At 37.8% G+C, this 27185-nt stretch overlaps 1 protein-coding gene and 1 long non-coding RNA gene across 9 annotated transcripts in view; one reads left to right on the top strand and one right to left on the bottom strand.

Annotated features, from left to right (window-relative positions):
- Positions 1–27185, bottom strand: part of LOC127965988 (uncharacterized) — a 201079-nt gene that overhangs the window by 158226 nt on the left and 15668 nt on the right. The gene's annotated exons all lie outside the window — the stretch shown is intronic.
- nrg1 (neuregulin 1) overlaps positions 1–27185 on the top strand; it is a 109653-nt gene that overhangs the window by 72292 nt on the left and 10176 nt on the right. For 6 of the 8 annotated variants that reach the window (XM_052566745.1, XM_052566743.1, XM_052566746.1 and 3 more), the window contains exon 4: positions 22652–22790. In XM_052566745.1, the coding sequence (XP_052422705.1) occupies positions 22652–22790 (139 nt within the window). Of the gene's footprint in view, positions 1–5870; positions 7050–22651; positions 22791–27185 lie in introns of those variants that run through there. The other 2 variants (XM_052566747.1, XM_052566748.1) reach the window with 2 other exon arrangements.

Here is a 27185-nt window from a genome sequence, read left to right on the forward strand (position 1 = left end):
GACTTTTTTCACATCAAAATGAACAATATATTAAACTGGACGTTTCCAATTAAGTTTCACGCCTGCAGTGATTAAAACAATGCTGTATTTGTTCTGTTCACATGTGCACCGAACTGAAAGCCCCATATAAAATGAAATAAGATGCTGATCAAGAATATATATATTTGATCTGATTTTATATTGAAGTCATTTGAGAGGTGGCAAAAGTAATATTTCGCTGAATCATTTTACAACGTCATTTTCTTGGGATAATGTGCAGTAATGAGTCAGTGAGACCAGCGAGATGATTTGATGTTGACTTGTGTGTGAGATGGATGATCCTGCATCACTGGCACCAGCCGGGCGGCTCCTGGAGCTGAGGACACGAACACACGGTCAGACATGACGCCGTGTCTGACTCCAGCCGTGACAGCGCAGGAGAATCTCTTTAAAAGCTCCTCTCAGAGAAAGCCAACATTATTGAATTGCTGCCCAAGACCTTGTTCTGCGTTCGTTAATAAAACTCTTGCCTTGACGTGTTCGGCATGAAAAGCTTCTCATCTCCTAATGCACCAGTAACCCGTCACCCGCCGAACCGATGCTGTTTCACCTCACATTATTCCCAATTGTTAGCCATAAATAATTAATTCAGCTTCCTGTTAGAAGGATTAAGAATGTATCCTTATTTCACTTTATGAATACTTACAGTTAGCAGGTTATTATACTGTTTATACTGATTCATCATAGTAACTCTGAATACATTGACTTTTATTATCTGAACAATATAAATTATATTTAATTTTGTGATATAGACATGTACCATTTAGTGTTGGGCAGTAACTAGTTACAGTAAAGATATTACTTTGTGCTGTAACTAGCAGTGTAACTAATTACTAATTAGATTTCAGTAATAATATTATAGTAATCATCAATAAAACAACTACAGTTACTTGGTTACTTTTGATGTCTCAACCCTTACTGATTTGAAGTCAAAGAAACAATCCAATCATTTATTAAAATATTATTTTTCATAATTTTCACAAATCATGAACATGCGCAGCAGGCAAGCTTGGGATCTGGAAAAGCTGACATTCTACAGATGTCAATATTTCCATTACATTGATTTTTTCAGAAGAAAAGATGTCTTAACATATTTAGTAGTTAAAAATGACAATCTTAGTCCACTGTAACCTATGCATAGAAAACCTGCTAAAGCCTTTGTAGGTGGCTTATTTACCTTTCCGAGTTAAACTCATTGTTATGCTTCTTTACAAGTAGATCTGGTGTAGATATGTAAACTAAAGTTAATAGTTGTTCTCTACAGGTGCCGTGCAGTACAGAGATACACAGCTGTGTTTGGAAACATGCAAACCTTCTTTTATAAGGACTTGTTTCTCAGTTGTCGCTGGTATGTCCAGAAGAACGTTAACATCTGTCTGTTCAATGACAGTCCATTTCCTTTTCTGTGAGAGTGAGGGGTCATGGCTGTTGACCTGACCTTATGACCCTACCCTCGTGTATGTTTGTATCCCTGCCTGATGGCAATGAGACATGGGACAGCTTAACACGCCTGAGGGGATTTACACCCCTCTGTATCTGCCTCATGTACCCCAGCAGGGGCTCGATGCCACGTGTTGTGTGGTCTCTAATGCCAGCTCATCTGATAATGGTGACAAGTCATCAGCCCAAACCAGAGTTTAAGGGACAGTATGTTCGTGTGCATAAAAGAGTGACTTAAATATCATCATTTAAAGATAATGTAAAAATTTAAGTAGACAGTGACGATGTCAAGGATGAGTCTGAATCTGACTAATCTGTTAAACAGATGGCCTCAGTCTGGGTTAACCATGTTCCGTCAAGTCATATTTCACCCCAAAATCAACATAAATTATATTTTGCTGAAGAATATTAAATCAGGTTTTTAAAGCACATTTATGTCTAAAAAAACCCTCTTTTTACTGTAAAGCTATATATATATATATAGATAGATAGATAGATAGATAGATAGATAGATAGATAGATAGATAGATAGATAGATAGATAGATTTTTTTTTTTTTGCTTATGGTACATTATAGGTTTATAGGATGGAAATCTGATGATCATTGTCATTAAAAAAGAAATGGAAAAATGTTCAAAAGCATTAAATATATATAATATAATATGATATTAAATATATATAATATAATATGAATTTGTATGTGTATAGGGGGTTATTGTCATGAAAATATAAACTGCAAAATACTCTGTAACACTAAAAATAAAATCTTAATAAAAACAGGCTTTTTAAAATGGCAAATATATATATATATATATATATATATATATATATATATATATATATATATATATATATATATATATATATATATATACACACATATATATATATTCACCTGTTTTGTCTTTGTAATATGCTAAATGTAAAGTTAAATCATTCACCGATTTGTTATATTACTTTTACACTTCCATATTACAGTATACAATGGCTTTTAAGATGAATCTCACAGTGTCAACTGCTTCATTTTGAGATCACTCAAGTGAATGTATCTAATGGCAGTAGAGCCCGACCGATATATCGGCCGGCCGATATTATCGGCCGATATGAGCTAATTGCATTTAAATCGGCATCGGCGTTCATAACGGCCGATGAAACATGAGAAACAGTCTCATGCTTCAGTCATGTTATGAGTGTTGCATAGTTTGCCCACCAGTGGGCGGTCTGCAGCTCCAGAGTTGCAACAGCGCCAGAAATCCACAAAGAAGAAAGCGATCAGCCAAGCCACCCAGGTGAGTCTGTCGTTCGTCATGTGAAATGATTGTAGATTTAGTTCATACACTGTATATAAAAACGGTGTGGTAGTTCTAGTTAACGGTCCTATCATTATCACTTCTAAATATTCTGTAACATCACTTACAGCCGCTAATGCATTGCGATATTAGATTAGCCACAAAGCTAATACCATGTTTATCAGTGGAAGAGCGCGAACGTTAATAAGAGGTCGAACTATAATGTTAGCGTTTAACTTATTCTTATTCTATTGCGGTGTGTTTCCCACATAATGACCGCGTAATGGGCCTTTCACACAGGACGCGGTATGCACAGCGCTTGCCCCCTGGGTTTAGCATTGCCCTTCAGATACAACGCGATTTGTGCTGCGCTGCGCTATGGCGTAGGCGGAGTTTTAAAAACTTTTAGCGGGAGCTCTTTCATAGTCTGTTGTTCCTCCTTTCGGTCAGCAGCAAACATGTATCTGTCCCGTTGTAAGAAGCGAGCGATAGCGCTAGTCCTGCTGATGAGAATTAAGAGAGAAGCAAGGAAGAAGAGGCTACCCTCAGGTCCAGGGAACAATTTGGTGAATTCAGGCTGGTTACGTTACTCTAACGCTAATATAGCTTCCTTTTTAGCAGGCCCCTTGAATGCTTGCTATTAACTTGTTTGAAGGTGGTTCTTCTCAAAATTGACAGCGGTGTGTTCATGACACTAACGTTAACCATTCAACTTCGAATTGATTCCGTAATCTTCCGGTAACAGTAGGCTAACTTTACGTTCGCCAGCGCATGACGATGTTTTTATTCAGACTGCACAAAGAGAAGAGGAGAAGATAAACGGGTCCGTTGTGAATGTGTCTGTGAGAGCAAATATAGTGTAGTTACAGTAACTACAGTAGGTGCGTCAGAAATGATTAAACCAGATGGGACATGTAAATAAATGTGAGCTGAACAAGCGCTTTTTTCTTTTCTTTTTTTTTCTTACATGTTGTTTCAAAGCAGCTTTACAGACATAACAGGAAAATGTTGAAATAATAGTGTTAAATATAAGGAGGTTAATACCTATTGCTTGACATATATATATATAATTTTTGCCTATGTAGGAGATCCCTGTTTATTATTATTATAATTCTAATGATGACATGTGTAATGATATATGGTGATATTATTAATACACATGCTTATTCTTTCTTTGTCTCTCTTTCTGCCCTACAGATGGCTGAAAAAGGTGAATGCTGTAGCAGCAAAGTGTGGGACTACTTCTGCAAATACTTTAACTTTAGTATTATAATTTATTTACAGTACACACAGAGACTGTTAAAACCAGCTTCAACTGGAAGAAAGTAAAAGTGTTAAATGTTTAAAACCAGACTGTTTTTTGATCATTAAAAAATATATACTTTTGATGTGCAATTGTTTAGTGATTGAGACCGTAATCTAAGGCTTTTTTTTAACATAATCCCTTCTGGAAAATGGTTTATACAGCCCACATACATAGAACAGGCAGATATTTTGCTATTGAATGATGTGTAAGTGCAGCTTATAGGAAATGGGTCTAATATCCAGTTTATTTTCAAAATCAAAATATCGGCTTATAAATCGGCTCTTTTCGAGTTAATATCGGCATCGGCATCGGCCCCCAAAAATCCATATCGGTCGGGCTCTAAATGGCAGTGAAGGACTAGTAATGAATCACTTGAACTAATAGTGACAAAAGCAGTTAATTAGAAAAGCCCTCGTTCTTATATGGTGTGTTAGCAAAATTGAGGTGTAAAGAAAGCATCTCATTATATGAAAGCCCGCTGGTTTCCGTTGTGGTGCAGTATTCCCTGTGGAGTCTGTCCCTCATGCAGTATTTATTGGTCCTGGATGGGGGCGAGCTCTCCGCCCCTGAGTCAGCATTCCTACAGCATGCACAGGCGAATCTGATTATACAACAGTAAAGGGCAGACTGAATGTACACCAACATTACTCCAACAAATCAGTTTAGCCTTTAAAAATCAGTTCTGTGATTTAAAAACAGGCATTTGATTGAACGATGCTGTGAGGGGATCGTGAAGCATTTCCATTCATGTTTTACTTTCATTTATCATCAGCACCACAGCTGCATTTTTGAGAAAAGATGATGCACAAAATCGAATGACTGTGGTCTTTTCTTGTGTCACTTTCAGCATCTACCAATGTACTTTTAACACATATATACCTAATATAAAAAAAATTTTTATTATAATGACAGGAAATAAAGTATTGGGAAATTTCCTGTGATGTGATATTTCATCTAAAACCATTTTAAACAGCAGTTTGTGAATAAGTTTTATACTGTTATTATACCAACAGTTTTTATGGGCACATATTAGAACAGGTACTTGGAATATTTTTAATTTAAAAAAATAACTCTGTTGCACGACCTTTCACTGTGATATAGTAGTTTGTATGTTGTTGTTCCAGCTGCAACGTCATGGAAATGGAAACCGTTTCTAAAATAGAAATTTAGCATATCGCCGTCGCGGCTAGTTAGTACAAATTCTGATTAACATGAAAAAGATACCTTTATCGAGTGTGGTGTCGTAAGTACATTGTACTTATTTTTATTATGTAAGTACACAGCAGATAAGTCACATAATAAAAAGTGGGACCAAATAGTATAAACAAAACAAACAAACAAACACTTTATAAGGCATAGAGTGAGCAGCATCTGGAATAAGTGAAGTGAACTTTTAATTTTACACATTCATATAAATTTAAAATCTCAAATCTTAAAAAAAATCTGTGGACACATCATGCATCAACTACCCATAGATGACGATAATATCTGCCAGTGCCCATCCTGCCTTCTAGATATCAGTATCAGCTATTAGCCATTGAGAAAAACATATCACTCGACCACTAATAGAAACAGTAGCATTCTGTTCCCCTGAGAAACAGCCCATCAATGTGTGAGATACAACTCTATCCTCATCCACAGCAGAATCAATGGCAGAAAGATGATGAGTGAATGAGAGAGCAAGAGAGAGAGAGAGAGACTGTCTCATTCGCTGCTGTTCTTCCTAATTGGATCAAGTGCAGACTTGCCCGACTCTGTGCTTAGTGTTGTCAGTGTGAGAGGATCGAGACTGCAGACCGAGCGGGAGACAGACCGTGTGTGTTGGTGTGATGGATAAGGATAAGGAGAAAGAGGAGGGGTGAAAGCAGGGGTGTGTGTCATCCTCACTCCTATCTACACATGCTTGCGTGCGGTTCTGTGCTCAAGTCTTTCCTTTGATCAGACATGCACCTGCTGCCGCTTTCGGATGATTCAGCTGTTTTCTTCAGAGCATGAACCGCAGCCTGTGTGCTCCAGCCCTGCCCCCAGGTGAGTCCAGTGCTCTCTGAGGGGGGATCCACCCTCGGGCGGCCTCCGGAGCATATGCCTTATTTATAGACTCGCTGCCTGTGTTTTTCTTCCTGCTCTGTGAGAACGAACCTGAATGACATAAAATCAGAGCCACAGAAGTCTTCCTCTTTAGTAACGAGGTTAGTTGGTGGAGCATCGTGTAAGTCCCTTCCCCCTCGCTGGTGATCTGATAATGGAAAGAAGACTTTACGAGGCAGCATGCCTGCCGCAGCATTAGAGGAGTCCTGCGCAGCTGCTTCTGAGCGACCAAACCAGGGGCGGAGATGAAGTCGGAAGCGGCGGAGGACGTCTCTGCCGGACTTGCATCTCAAGAGGCTCCTTCGGATGCCTTGTCTGAGGTGACCACGAAAGAGACGCCCGAGGAAGCGGAGGAGGACGTGGCGGGGGGCAGCGACGGCTCAGAGAGTGCTCCTCTGGGATGCGTGCCTTTGCCTGTGGCTGCATGCTGCGTGTGCCTCGATCTGGAGCGGGTGAGCAACTGCATCCGCTCAGAAAAAATCTGCATCTTGCCCATCCTGGCCTGCTTGCTAAGTCTGGCCCTCTGCACCGCCGGCCTCAAATGGGTCTTTGTGGACAAGATCTTCGAGTACGAGCCGCCGACCCACCTTGATCTCAAGCGCATCGGACAGGATCCTATAATCGATTCAGACTTAACTCAGAAATCCGCATCAGTCTCATTTTCCACCCCGTCGACTCCGTCTGTCCCAGGACAGCCCAAGGTCTTTGTGGAAGGGGAGTCCACGGCCAGACCCTTTGAGCCGTCCTCATCGAAGGTGCCTGTATTTACGCCCACTGCAGCAGTGTCTCCACCCAGACCCAAGAGCACCTTCAAACCCCTCCAGAATACCACTGCAGACCAGTATCCAACTCAAACTCGGGAATCTAACGATATTGTTCCTAAGACCTGTAAGTACAATCTGTGTTCATAGTGTTCACATGTGTGACCCTGGAGCACAAAACTAGTCATAAGTAGCACGGGTATATTTGTAGCAATAGCCATTAACACACTGTATGGGCCAAATCATGTTTAATGTTCCTTGAAGATATTTTGTAAATTTCCTACTGTAAATATATCAAAACTTATTTTTCGATTAGTAATAGGCATTGTTTGGACAACTTTAAAGGCAATTTTCTCAATATTTTTTTTTTTTTTCAAATAGTTTTATCTCTGCCAAATATTGTCCAATACATCACTGGAAAGCTTATTTATTCAGCTTTTAGATGATGTATAAATCTAAATTTCAAAAAATTGACCCTTGTGGATCCTGGCTCAAATATTTGACTGCATGTGCACATTACAATTTTTGGTCTAGATGTTGAATGATTAAAATGTTTACACAAACCCCTGCCGGTACATTCTGTCCATTCATACAGGATCAAAGAACATTAATTGTTTATACATTAAAGCAATGCTTCATAGAGAGGCAAGAGCCGGATGCGAGTGCTTTTGTTAGTTCAAAGCAGACGTGTCGTATCTTGTCGGTTGTGCTGCAACGCTCCTGTGACTAAGCCCTGGACGTAACTAACTGAGATGGGTGTTGATAGTGACGCAGACGACCCTTTGAAGCTGCTTGACGATTGTTGTGTCAAATCTAAACACTGTTACCTGTTACGTGCCCACACGAGTTACATCAGACCCCAATCACGCCACACATAATGCATGATAATGCAGCAGTGCTGCAGTGAGAGGAGGACACTTCCTGTTAGCTTTGCTCCATTTCAAGGTCAGAGTCTCCAGAAAGACTAGCCGATACCCTTCCACAGCAAGATGATTGTCAGTAATACTTTACACTCTCCACTGTGACTTTGAGAGCTTGAACGATTGGAGAACTGCCAGACTTCCACTCTCGGATCTCCCTCCCTTTCATTTTTGTTTATTTATTTCTTCATTGCCACTTTTAGCAGTGTGCAGTGATGCACCGTCATCCTTCAAGACGTTTCCTGAGGTCAGACTGATAATCGGCAGGACACGGCTCGTTATCATGCAGATATTCTGGAACTATCTCAGCCGAGCCACTCAGATTTTCTCTTTAATCCGTTAGGGATTGGATTATCTCACCTAATCTGTCAAAGTTTAAGACAGCTGCTTGTGTTAAATACTGAGCAATCACAGAATCAGGATCTCCCAGGCGTCTGTTAGGTCTCAAGTAAACCTGTTACACAAAACAACTTGCACGTTACCTGTAATTGAGAAATATTTATAATAGAGAGCCAGGCTGAACATCATGTGTATTTTAATATGAATGAAATCAGAGCTGTGCTGAACTACTACACCTTTATTGATTTTTTTTGTGTCTGCTGGACACATCTCTTCTTCAATGTACACAACAGTCCAACCCACTGCCCCTCACAGCTTCATTCATGTTACAGTAAATTATGATTCTTCTGACCAGACTTCATATGTGTGCAGATCTTATGTTATCGACGACTCAATCTTCATAACTTCACTTCACCTCAGAATTCAGCCCAATTTAGCTGCAGATGCACACTTTTCTTGACCCAGGTGCTGCTGGGAAGCTCAGAGACCCTCCCACTGCCAGCACTGTGATCAATTGTCCAGGCCTGAAATGGAAATGCAATCGGTTGTGTTAGAAATTTCAGTCTAAATCAATAACAGACAGCAGATCGGCTGACTAACAAGGAGGTTGTAGTCAAAGTGATTCTGAGCCTGATGAAATACGTGGCAGATTTTTAGAGGTGAAAGAACAAGTCAGAAATATTACAAGAGACAAATGAATCATTCAGACATTTGCATTAGTACTTTATTGCACTAGTAATTTATATTGACATCATCACTCAATGGCCTAAATCTATCAATCACAGGTAACACTGATCTCTCTGTAAGAGCGTATATGATCGATGTGAGGAGAGAACGAGCAGACAGCTACTTTTAACTTAAAAACAGAGAATTTTGTAAATTTCATTGTGACGAGCTGTTGTTTTAGAGGTTGTTTTTTAGTGTTAATGGGTCTCATTCATGAAACACGAGCAGAACAAATTTTTGTGTAAATCGCGTGTAAAGTGGTTTTGGCGTAAATTTTCGGATTCATTAAAACGTTCGTATTTTCCAAATGTTAGTTGGTACGAAATAAATCTACACCTGCTCCCAGCCACGCGTAAATAGTGCGTTTAACGTCTGAACGTTTTGCTCATTAATACGGCTGCATTTTAATTCATACTCGGGTACATATTTACACAGCATTTTGAAAAAAATATTATATATAGTAATTACATACGGTTTTTCTTTTCACTTCTGGGACTGTATTAACAGATGAAACTCCATTAACAGCATCTGTAATATGCTGCCAACTGCTTCCTTTTTTTAGGACCTGATACGCCACTATGTACGCTTGAAAATAAAACATGGCGTTTTGAATGAACTTCTGATAATAAAACTTCAATTTCTGCAGCTGAGAAATGTTTCTTTTTCAGTCGCTTTTGAGAAGACATGTTGAAATCCTTCGTTTGGGTCATAATATGATGCTCATATATAGTCGTCAGTCGGATTTAATAGGCGGGATTTATGGTAATTGAGAGTGAGCGTGCACGCGCATCCCATTTACGACTGATTGGAATTCATTAACACACACACACATTTCACTATCACATCTGACATTTACAAAGTTTTTGTGAGTCAGGAGAAGAGTTTTCGGGAAGTTCTCTTTACGCGCAAATCACTAACATATTTACTCGTATATTTACGAATGTTTCATGAATGAGACCCAATGACTGTAAATAGTATAGAAACATATTGTGGAACAACCCAGTAATGCTGATTTCACTGTATCATAATTAATGTCAGATTTGGCTTTGAAATTTTAGGTTGCTGAATGGTTGTTTTATTAAGGTTCTTTAGATTACTGTGTTGGTATCTAAGTTTTTCCAGTACATACTTTAGACGATCCTCTACCGAACACACAGTTGTTTGTGAATGTAAGTCAGTTGTCTTGCAGCTTCATCAGTCATCTCTCCTGAGCTGGATTATAGATAGGCAGCAGTATCTTTCTTAGATCTAGGATGTTTTGAGATGCCTTGCACGAACTACCTGACTCATATCTTACTGCAGTATTTCAGTGGGAATAAAGCCAGGTATCTAACTTGGCTTTTGTTTTTTTGTTTTTTTTACAAAGCTGAATATATTGCTGTCCTGCTTGGTAGCAGCACTTTAGTAGCAAGTCTTTCCTGTGGAAGATTAAACGACTGTCCTCTGTCATTTCTTTGTGGATTGAATTCAGCTCTCTTCTTTTTTCTAAATGTAAGAAAATTCAGCCTTCAAACACTAAATCTGTGCTCTTCTGTGATAAAGGATTAATGAACCAGCTAATTTCTGCATGCACTAAGTACATGATAGTAAACATATATAATGTCACAGGTCTCTATCCCATAAAACATGCTGCTCATAAATGCACAGCACTGTGAACTCATTAAATAATGTATTAATAACTTCCCATGGACTCCTGAGCTGATGGCTTTATCGATCAGTGCTGAACCTTTTAAAACGTCTTCCTCATGATGTCACAGACACATCTCACAGTCACACCGTTTCCATCAGGACCTAAAAACTCAGTGTAGGTGATTTATTATTTAAGCAAGGAAAAAGACTACTGGGATTTTATTCTCAATTTATCTTAAAGCATTTCATGTTTCGAATCCACTTACTGTTGTTTCCGCTTTATCCTTTTTAATTAACAAATAATGTGTGAAGCTGTTCATTTCATTATTGGGTCTGTTCTCTTTAGCTTTTGTTCGGTGTAATGAGGTTCATGCAGAGTTCATGCCCTGCTTTCAGTAGATGAGTTCCCCCCATCACAGCGCCTTCTACCTCTAATAACGAAGGTCCTGTCCTATGGATTGTTTTCGTCGTAGCTAGCTGGCAAAGGTTTCACTTTCTTAATTGCAGCCACTGTTGTAAGTGTCCAATTGACCATGTGATGTCATAGTCCTTTTAAACTGATTCAAGGACCTATTTTACATTAACATACATAACAAAAACTTAGCACCACACTAGTATATCAGGTGGAAAAGCTAAACCCAAACTATTTGCTGTTTTACTTGTGCACCAAATGTGAATAATAATGAGCATAATGATTATATGCATGCAATCATGCATCATCTTTTATTAGCCGTCTCTCGGGCATTTTCTGTACCATGAGGCCCATCTGCACGTGGACTTGAAGCTCATAAAGTCTCCGCAAGTCTCACAAACACATCAAAATGGGGTTTAAACAACAGAACGGATTATTCTCTTCATTAAACCCATCGCATAATCTCAGAGGAGCTGTGTTTATCCTTATATAAGTTAGGTAAATCATGGCAATGCACATATTATTGATCACAGCATGTTCCCCCCTTCCATTACTGCACCAAATCCAAACGGTGTTTGAGATGTGATTGTGAAATGGAGCCATGGGCTTGATGAATTCATTATTGTAATGGAGAGAGACCAGCTGAGGCAAACATCTGATTACGCTGGAATGAAGTGACATCTGGCAGTTATGAGGAAGGTAACGGTGCCGTTCTGAACTGAGTCCTCTAATGGCCTGACATGTTCGATCCAGTGACTCAGCACATAAATACAAGTCTCATATATGCTAGACATCCATCCTAAAGTTATTTGAGTCAACAGCTTCTGTTGAGTTAGATTTTAGGTGGAAGTTTTTAATCTACATTAATTGCTGCCATTTTTCATGTCAGAATTTGAGCAGCACACTGTATTTATTTGTAGATGTGATTTGTCTCAGACACAGACAGAGAGTCTGTCCATTGACTGATGCATACTGCACACAAAACAGGTCCGTTACATGGGGTGGGCATGAACGAAAATATTTTGTCCTGGTATGATAATGCAAACAAACAGAGTGAAATTATTGAAAAGAAAACCCTTTTGGCATAATGTTTATTACATTTTAGTAAGAGTAAGAGAATAATATTTCATAATACCTAATACAATCATGTTGTGCAACTAACACGCAGAATACAAAAACATTTCTCAAGATCAGTGTTAGCACAGGATATACAGCGACCCAAAACAAAAATTATTCAAAATGCTTTTTACTTTGAAAAATATATTTTATTATTTTAAAAAAGAAAGTTTAAGATGTGCACACCGATATATTCAAGTAGCAAGGAAATGGTATTACTATTTACTTGATAGTCACACCACATGACCTTTTAAATGTAATCTGTTTTTTTTTTAATTGTACAAAATAGTTTTTTAAAGCCATATTAAACCAGTACATATGAAGAGTTAGAACTAGGCAGAGATTTGACTAAAATATTTTCTTTATCATAAGCAAAGTAATTGCTTTGTTTAATGTTGGTGAAGCACTTTTGGACAAGGATCACACAGTGTGTAAGAACAAATTTGCCATCATTTTGGATGATTTCTGTTCAGTAACTAGTACATGTTTGATGTCTTGAGCATTTAGATCATTTAGAGCATTTTGTTTCTCAGTTGATATTGGCATGTTTGATGGTGGATTTCACCGTGCAATCGTGCACATGATTTCTGCTTGGCCTTGTCTTGTGAAGCCTTTGTTATCTGCAGAGGGAAATAATTCTGTCCATGTATTATTTGGCTTTCTGCAGGCCCTGGATTGATTGCAGGAAATTGTCCTGAAACGTCATGAATGTGCAGATATCACAAGTGTCTTTTCTTGACCTTGTTTGGTGGAAGGTAACAGGGTTTGAATGGAATGCCAAAGGCATTGTGGGTACAGCGAATATATGATACACTCCTGAGAACAGACGTCCCTTGAGTCTCTGCTGCGTAATGATATTGGTGAGATGCACATCAGTCTTATATTACAATGCACATGGACAAGGTCAGCCAGACAGGAAACACTACGCCAGTAGCACCTCGTGATGGTGACTCTTTATTTCATATTATCCAGAAAAAATAAGGTTCATGGAGCATAAATATTGCTTGCTAACAGAGAGATGTTAAAAATAACAGTGCAGTCTGAGTGTCCCACATCGTCTGCTGCGCCTGTGAATCAGTGTGTGTCTGTGGAGAGCTGAGATGGGTTTGCCTGATGGTCACCTTCAGAGTCTCATTAAAACACACACACACACACACTGAGTTTCCTGGCTGTGTATGTACCAAAGAGTGACATGCGTGTGAGAGTGTTTTCTGTGTCCGCTCTGGACATTCCCCTCCGAGCAGCGTCTGATTTCCCAGCCGTCCACATAACACACGTCTTTCTGTGTCTTTCTGTGTGTTGTTCCTCTTCTGAGAGTTAGCAGCATAATGAGCATATGAATGCTAATGAGCCGACTTCTGAGAATAGACAAAAACCTCCCATCACGCTTCTCTCCTGATCAATGCATGATGAACTTTGATGAGTGTCCTTCATTTGCTTTAAAGACTCGTTTCTAACATTGACCACAACTCAACACAAGGACCACAATAATATTGGCACAGTTATCTACACTACCCTCACTGTTAAATAATTCAAGATACAAACCAGACTTTATAAAGAAAATATTTGACATAAATAATAAATAAAACAATAGACTAAATGTCACTCTTCAACGTTTGTTGAACAATTGTGAACTTCCTACAGCCACCAAAAACCACCAAAACTTCATTAAAATAGATTTAAATATACGTTTCAATTATCTCAGTAGAAATTACATTAATATTTTCATTTTCTATAAATACTTGTCTGTATTTGGCAGTACACCTTTATCGTATTTAAAAAAAAATAATAATAATAATTTTGTAAAGATATGAATATGTGAGTTCTAAATAAGTGGGCCAAAAAAGAACTCTGTTCAGCTAATAGCATTTAATATAAATGTAAAATATAATACCTTTTTTAATTCAATTTAACATGCAATTAAGTGTCCAAAAATGACAAAATGCAAAAATGCATTGTTTCTGTAATAACTAATCTTTTTTAAATGCTATATATATATATATATATATATATAATCACTCTTTTAAGCATGGTACTATAAAAATTAGCCTTTTCATTTCCAGAAGAAAAACAAGAATAAGTGCATTACAAAACTAAGTGCATATACTGTGTTTAAAGTAATTATGTATTCTGCTAGCTAAATTTGGGCAGGTGTGTGTTTTTCAGGGTGATATTGTAAGTGAGATTACTGCTGTGATTGTGATGTTGCAGGACATGATGCTGCGTTTGTTTGTCCTTTCTGCTTCAACAGCTCACAGTGAAGATCTGAAACCCCATAGAGAACAACACATGCACACACACACACACAAAACAATGACCTGCTCAATGTCAACTAATGTTCATTGACTGAGTTTAAAAATATGACACAAGCTCCAGTTTACTGTAAAAAAAAACAAAACAAAAAATGATATTGGTGAGATGCACATCAGTCTGAAATGGCACATGGTTGACTTACTGAATTTAATTGCCTTTCCTGAGTAGATGTGTGTAATTGCATTAGTTTCAGAAAGTAAGCTAGAAGAGCACATGCTTGACTATTGGGATTACAGAAGAAAAGACTCCCGTTTTCAAGAGAGTGTATACTTTTTATATAATGAATAAACAAAAGTCTGCTTGCATATATTTCCCTCCTCAGATAAATCACATTGTATTCCAGACATCAGGGAATCGTTTGTTACCAGAGCTGTTTACCACAGTATAATCCATTCTTTCCTTAGATGGTCTGTTGTGAAATGTTTAGCACTGGATTGTTATGTCACGTCACATCGGTTAGCTTATGACAGGTCACTAAATGTAACTGAACTTGTTTCATTGCATTATGGGATACGTTTTCTTCCTAGAATTCGTTGTGTGTTAGTTGGTGCCCAAAAAAGTTGCTTAAGGTGGTCATATGGTTTAAGGAATCATGGGTTGATGCTCTTCAGGACCTTACAGAGTATTCTCAACCTTCACATTTCACATAACTAAAATAATCAATTTGGCCATTGCAACCATTAAAACATGCTAATTTTGCCAATAGTCATTATATTTGTTTTTTCTGATTGGCTGCAATGCAAACTAGTTGCACTAGCAGTCTAACAGACAAATGTGCAAGTAATAATCAGTAATGACTTCTTGCCAGATTTGCAGCGAAACAGTTGCGCCGATACTGTGTGAACATTGCTTATCTATTTAATATTCACAGAATGACCTGCTTTTTATGCATGTTTAAGAGTCTTAAAATCAGTGTAAAATCAGCCTGTCTCAGGATCCCACAACAGGTTCAGATCTGTAGCATTTCTCTGTAATGTGTTTGTGCAAAATAAGGTAAGTGTAGTTATTTAAATCTTTCTTTCCTAGTTCTGTCAGTTCATTTACAGTCTGTGAAATGCAAATCTGTTAACAGAAGTGTAGCTGGTTTGAAGACTTAGACAGGAACACTGTTTTTTGCACTCCATAAACAGCGGCCAACTACTACTGTTTAGTTAGATGAGGTACAGTATGATCTGGATGTGGTCTCCTGTAGCACAAATCATCCATTAGACCATGCATAGTTCATGCACATGTGAGTCAAGATTTACTTTTTCCAGATTACTCATCTTTTCACAGTGTGTCACTGTTATGATAGTGAAGCCATTAACATAAACCGGTGGATGTCTACAGGTTGTCTATGGCCTGTGTCCACAGTATGAACATCAGTCTGTCCTTCTGCACAGCCCAGGTGCGACTAATTATTTTGAAGATGTTGGAAACAAAAGGGTTTTCCTCACACCATCTGTCTCAGAATCCCAGTGGTGTGCATGCTAAGGCCTCGGCAGGAGAGTAATTAACTGATCATATGACTAAAAAACAGTCCCCAGCTGCTTTAGATATGACCTCTCACGCTCTCTATATGTTGCTGTCATCTCAGACTACTTTATGCTGTGCTGTTCAGACCTGACGTTATTAGTTCTCAAGTTGAGGATTACTGTATTGTATTTGATCAGACTTGTGATTATTTTCACCTGGTGGACAATAAAAGAGGTGGAAAAGAGAGAGGGACATGATCCAGATCACAGAGACTTGAGGTTGAATAGTCTATGATACTGTAAATTCAGAAATGAGACTGCTTTTGATATTCATCCCTCTGGTCTATTCTGGTCTATTTGTTGTTTTTCATAAATTAGATTAATATTATGCTATGGGTCTAATGTATATAAATGCCAATTTAAAAGGTTTAGCTATTTCCATCCTCAACAGAAGTCAAGATGATCTACTCCTTAAAACAAAATTTTAGCTAGTGTTACAGACTTATGTCAGGCAGTCCTTTCCAACTAGGCACCTCAGTCATTACACAGATAAGGAGGTTTGCTAAATATTAACTAGTTAAGTGAGACTGCCTTTCAAAGAATGCGGATATTATTACTAATAACAGTATGTTGAGAAATTAAAGATTAAACTGATGTGCCAGTGAAGGTATCAGTTGTGTTTTCTCAGAAAACATAATCAGCAGGACTTTTTTTTTAAACGTAAAAAGAACTCGACTGAAAAGAAGTGCATATACCTTATTATAATAAAGAACATTTTATACTTGATAATAAACATTTTATACAACTTAATAAATGTCCTTTTTTGTCTTAAGCTAAAGTAAATTGGATGTAAGACTAAGTTTTGTTTGTGTAATGTACATTATTTGCTTCAAATCAAAGGACAATTTAGCATTCTGTAAAAACCACATGATCACTGACGTCATCAAAGTTGGGTTTGAGAGTTGTTCCCAGCATGCTTTGCTTTGGGACGTAATGACTAGAGTAAAAAACTATGTAATTAAGTGTTATTGTATGTGTTTTTGAGCAAGACTTGTTTTGCTCAAAGAGCATTTAACACTCAACATTTAGCATGTACTATTCAATGTGCTATATGTACTAAATCATTTTGAGGCTACTTAATTAGGTCAATTTTTACAGCGTGCTTGATATGTACAATTTAGATTTGTATGAACATGGATATTCGATTTAAAATTAAGTTAATCAAAACAGATTCGGTGATAATTTGTAGTATAATTGCTTAAAATATATATTTGGTTGAAAGTGAATTTTTAGTTTCAGTTGACTATAGAAATTTGATTTGGTCAAACTTCATTTTATTAATCTTTTTTTCAGTTATGATCTTTGATCTAAACCTTTAAACACTGTGTTTATAGTAATTCTTCCACACATGTCCATTAGAACAGGAACACACTTCCTCTTCCAATCACACCGCACAAGAATGTCTTGGCATTTGCAGCCCGAAGGTGTGCTCTTTACACACATTACACAAGAGCTGTGAAGCACACATTCCTTTCCTGCTGGTGATGTTGAGTGAGACGTGTGTTTACAGATCAACGGCCGCTGAATCAGGTAAACGCTGAGAGATTGGAAGGGTGTTTGATATGACCTCCTGCCACACCAGAACCAACATCTGAAGAACAGCGCCAGACTTGACTTCTGCTATCTTAGGCTTTCTCTAGTGTGTCATGATTGGGAGAATTAACAAGAAAAAAATGCTTCTACTTCTCTGTACAATCTACCTACTATATAACTTAACATTCATTAAGAAATTATGATAAATAGATTAGAGTTCAAGTACAGAGCTAATGGCTAATGGCCGGTAAGAGTTTAAGTAATTTCTAATTAGTCAAAGCTTACTTGCAATACTTTGATTTTAATTAATATATTACCTTATTAATAGAACTATGCTTTTAAAGTATATGTAACTTAGAGGAAAACAATACAATAGATTTCATGTAGACACCATATCTACATAATTAGTAATGCTGCACTCGTCTGAACACAGACACTTCAATACATGGAACACAATACACGACGATGTAACATTTTGTGTAGAAAATAAACTCCTGATGTAACAAAACCAATGAAAGCAATGATAAAACAGTGTGCATACAGCTGGAAAAGAGAACAAGAACAGCCTTGTTAAGTATGTACTTCACAGAATATTCAGACAGGAAGGTTTTTCAGATGTCAAAGGTTCTTTTTGGAACTATTTAAACGAAAGGGTTCTTCTATGGCATCGTGAAGCATCTTTATTTTTTAGAGAGTATATTACCTGGCAGCCTATCTATGTTTAATTTGTGCTTAAATATTAAGTTTATGTCTTCTGCTAACATGTTGTGTGGCACGTGATCTAGTGACCTGATTCTAGGACTTGAAGTGACTAGCAGTACAGAGTACAGTACATAGCAGGCGTTGTATCACATCACTTTTAAAGAGGAAAGACAGTCGGACACACAGCACTCACTGAGTCACCCATAAACCTGCAGTATGATTCATCAGTCTGTTCGCTTCTCAGAACATCAGGAACACTGTGTTTTCACATATTAGATTAAAACCCATCTGAAAGAACCAAATATACTTCAATAAACCTATGCTCAGATGGGTTTTTCTTATTTAAAGGACACAGGAAAGTGCTTGCATTGTAGAGGAGGCACGTTTGCACTGCAGCATGATGCAGAGCCAGCGTCTTTGGTTTCTTTCCACCAGCAAATGAAATGGAACCGAATCGATCCAGCAGTGCCCCTCAAAGTGCTCACGCAGAGAACGAGACCCGGAGCGCTGCTGCATTGCAGTGGATGCGCTGCACTGCTATTTTTAGGGAGCATTTATTTTGAGACTCACTGCGTCTTGCAGGTATTCTCTCACTCAGTGACTCCACTACATGGGACTGAACCTGCAAACTTTGCCTTCGGGTAGTTGGCATGACATTTTCTGACCAGTGTGTTATTACACATGCCGCTGTTAGCAGCACATAATAATTAAAGGCACATGAAACATTAGTATTTTCAAATGCTGGACCCTTGAACTAGCGGAAGTGAAAAGGTAAAAAGGTTTTTAAAAATGGTCCTTTTTACAATACAGTTTAAAATTGTCACTGTTTTTATTACTTGCTTATTTTTATTTATTAATTGTGAGTTCTGTACTCTGATGCTTAACTCAAGTTATTATTGAATTAATTTCATGTTCTATAACTGCACTGCTATGCTACATTATTTTAGTGTTTTATATATTTTATACTCTGTATATTTATATACTATTATAATAGCTTGCATTTTAGTGTTGTTATTTGCTTTTTTCCTTTTATTAGTTTTTGGATAGTTTATTTTTTGCTAGATTATTATTAGTATTTAAGCTTTTTTCCGACTTTTTAGAGCTGCTTTACATTAATACTTTCTTGTTTATTCCTGTAAAGCTGCTTTGCAGTCATCTGTACCATATAAAGTGCTATATCAATAAAAGATCGACTTGACTTTTAATATTGATTTTAGTTTTAAATTAAAAACTTGATGGAAAGTCCAGTTATATGTCCACTCCATTTCAGCCACCACTTCTACAGTACGCACTTGACTAAACCTTGGGAATTATCCTGGTTCTTTCCTTCTGTATGAGCAGGTCAGTGTTCATTAACATGTCAAAAGACTTGAGAACAAGTCTGAAGGTCACACAGCAATCCACTTGTCCCTCCTCTCCTTTGGCCATCACTCATGTTTATTTGTAGCATCTTCTCTGTTAGCCGCCAGACTCGGCTGCTTTGAGATGTGCTCAGACGTGAGGTGAATGATTCGGCTCATGTCTCTCACCTTGAAAAGGCTCAAATGCACTCCTGTTGTTTTGCTGATGGTTCCACTTTACAGAGGTGCCCATCACTGTGAGAGCACGATGCCAAAATGCCAATATTGCATGAATAGTGTCTATTTAAGATCGTGTCATTCTGCTTACAGTCTTTTGATTTGCAGTTTTCTTTCATGTGCTGATGGTCAGTCATATGCAAATGCTCGTCACTTTCCCGTCCTCAGAAAACAGAGAACGTTGTTGCGATGTGACTGATGATAAAATGTGCCTGATCACTAATGCTGCAGGTTTAATGGGAGTGAAAAACGGCAATTAGATTAACGGGACAAAAGCAATCTGTTACGCTGTCAATTATTCATGCAGCGCTGGTTGTCTCAAACATCAGCAGTTCGGATGGTAAAGATTGAATTACATGGAGCTCAAAGGCAGAATGTCTCCTGCTTCAGTGGTCACCTGATGGGGTCTGTGACCTACGAAACTAACTCGATTATCCGTCAGGATTTATTCTAATCTGCTCATCTTCATACCAGCAGCCTCCGAATATCCTCAGCCGTCAGCGGTTGATGTGCTGTGTTGACAGAGCAGAGGGGAAGTCAGGACGGCCGGATGGGGCCATGCTTTCCGGCCCGTAAATGAGAGTAACCTGATGTCAGAGCTGGTTAGAGAAGACTATGGACATTTCCTAGTGGAATCGGTTTGGTCCTAAAAGCAGAAAATAGAGTCATTAGTATGTGAAGTCATGAAGTAAGTTCAGGAGGTTCTCAGTCAGTCATGCAGGGAATCGGAGGAATTCACGGTTGGGTTGTCATCAGTCGCTTCCTAGTAATAGTGACAGATCCAGAAGGATTGCAGGTGTGTGTGTGTGTGTGTGTGTGTGTGTGTGTTTATACTATACAAACTGTATTTTCTATGGCCCTACACCTAACCCTAACCCTTACAGGAAAATGTGTACTTTTTTGGAATAAAAAAAAAACTCTTTCTGAATTATTTATAAGCCTTTTGAATTACGGGGACACTGAAAATGTCCTCCTAAATCACCTCCTCATTGTAATACCTATGTCATAACCATGTCATTATACAAATTTGTGTCCTCATAAACCACATAAACATGCTCACACACACATGTTTCTGTGTGTTCACGGTGTGTGTGTGCATTTTGGATGGGTTAAATGCAGAGCACCAATTCTGAGTATGGGTCGCCATACTTGGCTGTATGTCACGTCACTTTAAATGTAAATGTAATGTAAAAAATCTTGCATTTAGAGTCTGATATTATTCAAAGATCATAAAATCTTTGTAAATAGTGACATTAAAACACATTTTAGGCTTAAGAAATGTGCATTGTGAGCAAGTAGTACTCCAAATAAAGCTTAATTATAATGTTTACCCTTTAGTTAATCTTGATGGCTTCTCACAGAAGAAAACAATGTACTTGATTTTGTGATGTGAGTGACAGGCGTCATCAGAGAACAGATGTTGTTCAGAGGAGAGGGAAAGTTACTTTGAAAAAAGATTACAAGGAATATATGAATTATATATACACTGCCATTCAAAAGTTTGGGATCAGTAAGATTTGTATTGTTTTTAAAGAACTTTGTAAATTAAATTTGTAAATAAGAAGTACATTTATAATATACTTCAAAATATCATTTATTTGTGTGACGCAGCGCTGAATTTTCAGCATCATTACTGCAGTCTTCAGTGTCACATGATTTTGCAATAATATTTGACAATATTACTCTTTTTCGGTATTTTTTATTAAATTAAATGCAACTTTGATTAGCAGAATAAACGTATTTAAAAAATATTAAAAATCGTACTAATCCCAAACTTTTGAAGGGCAGTGTATAAAAAAAAATGTGCACAGATAAAATAATTTATAAGTGCCCTTAAGTGTGTTAAGAAACAGTCATGAAAATGAACTCTACACACTTAAGCAACCTTTAATTTCAAATATTATCTAAAAGTACGGTTTTTAAAAATATATTTTTAAGATTTGAAGTGGGCTATAAGTACAGATTCAGTGCAGGTTGTGATGACTTTGATTATTCAGTGCTGCATTGATGATGCATTAGAGACACAATCCCAGATGTGACGTGTGCGGTGAGCTGGTGTAGAGGTGTTGATGAGCAGGGACTTTGCAGACCTCTGTGGCTGGAGGAAGCTCAGAGAAGGGCAATATATCCATAGTGCTCAGGGAAACACTTTGTCATCCCAGTGGTCATCGACACACAGGAGTGATGCGCTTTCACATATCCAGATACTATCCAAATGTTACAGGTACGGAGTGATATTATTTGATGCGGTTCAGATTTCTAGAATTGGAGTCAGTTTTCTGTGATTGCCTGAGCTTTTTCATTTAAAACTGTCACATGCTTAAAACTAAATCAAGGCTTTGCATGCTAATGCTAATCGCTATATTTGAGCAGAAACATAACGTCTCGTCTTTGACTCTGTGTAGGCGTGCAATGAAGTAGTTATTTGATTGAGAAATATGTGCTAAGTTTGCATGTACTTCAGTCTCAACAGCCTGATGTTCATTGATGGCCTTCTCCAACTCGTCTTATATTTAGCAGATATTTTGTGAAGGTCATTTGAATCAGAAACCCATATACTGTGAATATCATGATAATACAGCTCAGACTCTTGATCTTAGATTAGTGAAGCTCTAAACTAATCATGCTGTGCATTAAAGCTTTAACATAACTTGCTGTGCACAGAATGTCTTTCTGCATTGCAAATAACATGTAAGAAACATCTTTCATGTGGGCAAACTTTAGCCTTAACATTGCATAAACTAACTCCCTATTACAGAGAAAGAAGGTTTTATGCATACGTGGGCTTGCAATCTCTTCATTTGCTTAGTTGCACTGACACAGAAGCATTAAAGTAATTATGCTGTGCATTGAAGCCCTAACATAGCTCGCTGCACCTCATTGTTGATTTTCGGGCAGTGAAACGGTTCCTTCCTCAGTGCACTCATGTGTTGTGTTGATCTGTGCAGCGGCCACCAGCACCACTCCCTCAGCCAAGACCTCGAGTCATGTGACGCGCTGCAGCGAGAGCGAGAGGAACTTCTGCGTGAACGGAGGCGAGTGCTACAGTCTGGAGGTGCCACCCGGCAACATCAAACACCTCTGCAGGTACACACCTGTATAACACTGAGATTCGGTCTGCCGGCTCCACCGGGAACGGGGTTTTCTCATGTCATGTTAGTTGAGGTTTCATTCTTAGGCAGGGGTGAGAGAGAGGTAATGCCTTCTCAAATAATTAAATGAGAAAATATCCACAGTACAACGTAAAACAACGCCAATACTGTATATCACTTTTACAGTCTCTCTTGCTTCCTCTGAGCACATTGGGTTTTAACGGAAAAAGCAAACCTAAATGGTTTGGTGGGTGGGAATTGCGACATAGGCTCATTGGAAATACGTGCCTCTTCCTACATTTCTGCAAAACTCAAAAAACGTACCTATACACATGCATCGCTGCAGTTACCAGTTGAAATGAACACTAGAGGCAGTAAAACTCCCATCATTTTTATTCCTTTTCACAACAAATATGATTTGTAGGTCCACAGGTCCTAATTATAACTCTTAAATTTCAATCCCTTACTTTGGGAATATGAATTCAAGTGCAGCGAGATTTGAAAACTGATATTTTTAAATGTTGTTCTCACATATACAGCTTCATATGCATGAGTTTTCTAACTCAGTTGGTTTGCTCGGTTGCTCAAATGATATGGTGATGCACTTCAGCGATGAAGAAATAATACAGCTCAATTCCGCATGTAGCATGGCTGCATCAACTTTTGCATTTGTTAACACTGTATGGAAGGTTTAGAGGGCCAGGGTCATGAATTTAACCCACATTTTAGTGCCACTCTATGGATGCTTCATTTTAAAACTGCCGCTAAACATTTAGTAAGGTACGTAATAATGGTGTTGCAAAAAAATGTATTTAGAAGCACGTATTTTTGAATGATCCTGAGTTGGATAAAATAAAATGGGGAAAAGTCATGTGAGAGGAGGCAATGCTTGGCCTTTTACACTGTTCATGCAATTAATCCTACCTCTGTTTTAATTGATTGTTCTGAATAAGGCTGGGCGACAATACAAAAAAGAGAAATCTTGATTTATTCAGAACGTTTGACTGGTTCTTGATTTTGAGGGATTTTGACTAGTCAACTTGAAAATGTAGGTACAACGTGATTCAATATTTTGTTCTTTATTAACCGTCTGGTAAAAGAGAATTCTATCCCAAGTGCAGCACACATGCAGTTCTGAAGGTTATTGTGTTCTTAAAGTTACTATTTTGGAATAAATCATGTTTAATGCTTAAGAAACCTGATGAGATCTTTTCTTAGTTTTGATGAATAAAACATTTGTAATATAATAATAATACAAATAAAAAATGTATTGTGTGTTGTTGTTTTTTAAAGTTAAGGCAACATTTATTTATTTAACCTGAAAGATGTGGTAAGATTAAGCATAACTGGAACAGTAATTCACATTGGATTAAACTGAAGCATTAAAGGCAGTGAGGACTTTGCCTCCTCATTTCAGATCGCATGCTGCTAGCGAAGGTTTTTTGCGTGCATGACTCTCTCTGACAGCACACTCTGGGGTGTGACAAACCCATGTGCTGAAGTCAGGACTCTGTTCTCATTAGTAAGCACTGCAGTCTCTCTCTGTACTGGGAATGCAGGGGCATACTTGTTTTATGAAGTTTCTTATGCTTATCAAGGCTTCAAGGTTTCTTATGCTTATAAAATAACAGTTTTCTCTTTTAATATACTTTAAAATATACATTATTTCTATGATCAAAGCTGAATTTTCAACATGATTACTCCAGTGTCACATGATCTTTCAGAAATCATTCTAATATTCAGGATTATTTGAGAAATAAAATGTTAAAAAGAATAGTGTTTATTCAACATAGACGTTTTGTGTTACAATATACATTACTATTTAGAAGTTTGGGATCAAATCATTTTTTCTTTCTTTTTTAAAAGGAATGTATACTTTTATTAAGCAGGATGTGTTAAATTGATTAAATTAAATTAAATGTATGTGTGGCGAGTGGGGCGGGGCCGAGAGGCGTGGGAACGAGGAGTGAGGCCAGGTGTAGTGATTGGAGATGAGCTACACCTGCGACCCACCGCCAGTATCGAGTCCCACGTAGGAGATGGAAGGATATAAAACTGGAGTGACGACCGTGAAGGACGAGAGAGGACCAGGCCTGGGACATTATTTTATGTTTGCTTTTTATTTGTGTGCGTCAGTCGCCGTGAGGGGCTGACGCGCTGTTTTGTTTATTTTCGAATATTAAAATGATTTTGATTGTGCGCCGGTTCCCGCCTCCTTCTTCCCGATGAATATGGAGATGTGTAAATCGTTACAGTGGTGCCGAAACCCGGGAGAAGGAGGGACGCGCTGCTGAAAACTCCCTAATCATCGGGAAGAAGGAGGCGGGAACCGGCGCACAATCAAAATCATTTTAATATTCGAAAATAAACAAAACAGCGCATCAGCCCCTCACGGCGACTGACGCGCACAAATAAAAAGCAAACATAAAATAACGTCCCAGGCCTGGTCCTCTCTCGTCCTTCACGGTCGTCACTCCAGTTTTATATCCTTCCATCTCCTACGTGGGACTCGATACTGGCGGTGGGGCGCAGGTGTAGCTCATCTCCAATCACTACACCTGGCCTCACTCCTCGTTCCCACGCCTCTCGGCCCCGCCCCACTCGCCACAGTATGCATTTAGCAGACGCTTTTATCCAAAGCGACATACAGTGCATTCAGGATATATATTATAAGATTATTATCTAGAAAATAGAAAATGAATGAAAATGTACAGCCCATATTCAGTCAAAATGACAGATACTGATTTGTTAGAAAATATTAATATTTTTAATAGATGCTGTTCTTTTGAACTTTTTATTCTTCAAAGAATCCTGAAAAAGGTTCCAAAAAATATATATATATTAAGCAGCACAACAGATTCAACACTGATAATAATAAATCACATACTATAATGATTTCTGATGGATCACGTGACACTGAAGACTGTGTCCCAGAAATAATTTATATTTGAAAGTAAATTGAAACAGGAGATCAATATTAAATAATGCAATAATATTTCACAATATTACTGTTTTATATATATATATATATATAAATAACTACAGCTTTGATGAGCAGAAGAGACTCCATTAAAAACTTCACAAATCTTACTGATGCCAAACTTTTGAATGGCAGTGTATGCACACTTTCTCTCAATAACTAAATAAACGCTGAACACAAATGATGACGGCGAGATGAACCAGAGAAGATTTCCACACTGAAGATGAGCAAATAAAGTAGTTCAAGTGTTTTTACCAGCCGGAGCAAACTTTTCCAGAAAGTTTGTTTTGGGAAGCTGTTCCGAGCTCCTGAAATGGACTTTATTTTGTCCTGATTTTGTTTGAAATGACATCACAGCAGTTCGATCTGTGATGTCATCTGAAGTGTACGGAGGCCTTCACTCTCTCGGTTCAGGTGTTCAGCTCCTTTCAGACGAGTGTTTGAGCGCACACAGTCTCATCAGAGAGCAGCGGTCAGCCGAGCGGTCAGGACTGGAACAATCATCGCGCTGGACCTTTAGAGATTCACATTAATGATAAGTCAAATGGCCATGTGTTAATGTAGCCACACAAGTATTACTGCATTACTTCTTAATGTAACTTCTTGATAATTACATCTTGCCATTTGTGTGCTGAATTTATAAGAGTGGTGTATTTAACCTAATGTGTAAATATAAAGCATTCTGTTTACTTCATCACTATTACATAGTAAAAGTCCCCATGATGCTTTGGGCTAATTATGGGAGTAACTTCCATTTAAACGATCAGCAAAAGGTTCGCTCTATGAACACAATAATAAGCATATTTAACTGGGTACAATGAGGTGACACTAATTTACTCACTCTCCAACCATAGATCATTAAAGGGACTTTTAAAAGGGCATTTAAATGACTTTAAACACACCACAAATAACTCCTAAAGATCCTCGTTCTATCCACAGCAGTATTTCGGAAGTGTTAAATAACATTGTAGTAACTAATGTCTATATTTCGTAACAATTTATTATTATGGCATCCATGTAAAAACAAACCTACAAAGAGACGTGAGGTTTTTAAATTAAATAAGGGAGAACAGACCACAAATGCACAAGAAATGTGGTCTTTTTTTATTTGCTTACAGCAGAATACAAAGGAAACATGAAAATAGTACAGTGGGCTGAAAAGAGCTATTCTATCAATATTGTTGTTATATGACGTCACATTAATATTACCAAATGTAAGATTATTATCCTGACTTGTGAAAACAGAAAATGAATGAAAAGTCAAAATGACAGATAATGATTATTTATGATCAGAAATGATTTGTTGCAGTCTTTTTAAGTGTCTCCCGTAACTTAAATCGCAGTAGGCTCATCAGGAAAAAGGTGAATAGATCCGGCCAGTCTGAAAGATGCAAATATATTTAGTGTAAC

This window comes from Carassius gibelio, chromosome B10 (genome assembly GCF_023724105.1).
Source record: "Carassius gibelio isolate Cgi1373 ecotype wild population from Czech Republic chromosome B10, carGib1.2-hapl.c, whole genome shotgun sequence".
Taxonomy (NCBI): domain Eukaryota; kingdom Metazoa; phylum Chordata; class Actinopteri; order Cypriniformes; family Cyprinidae; genus Carassius; species Carassius gibelio.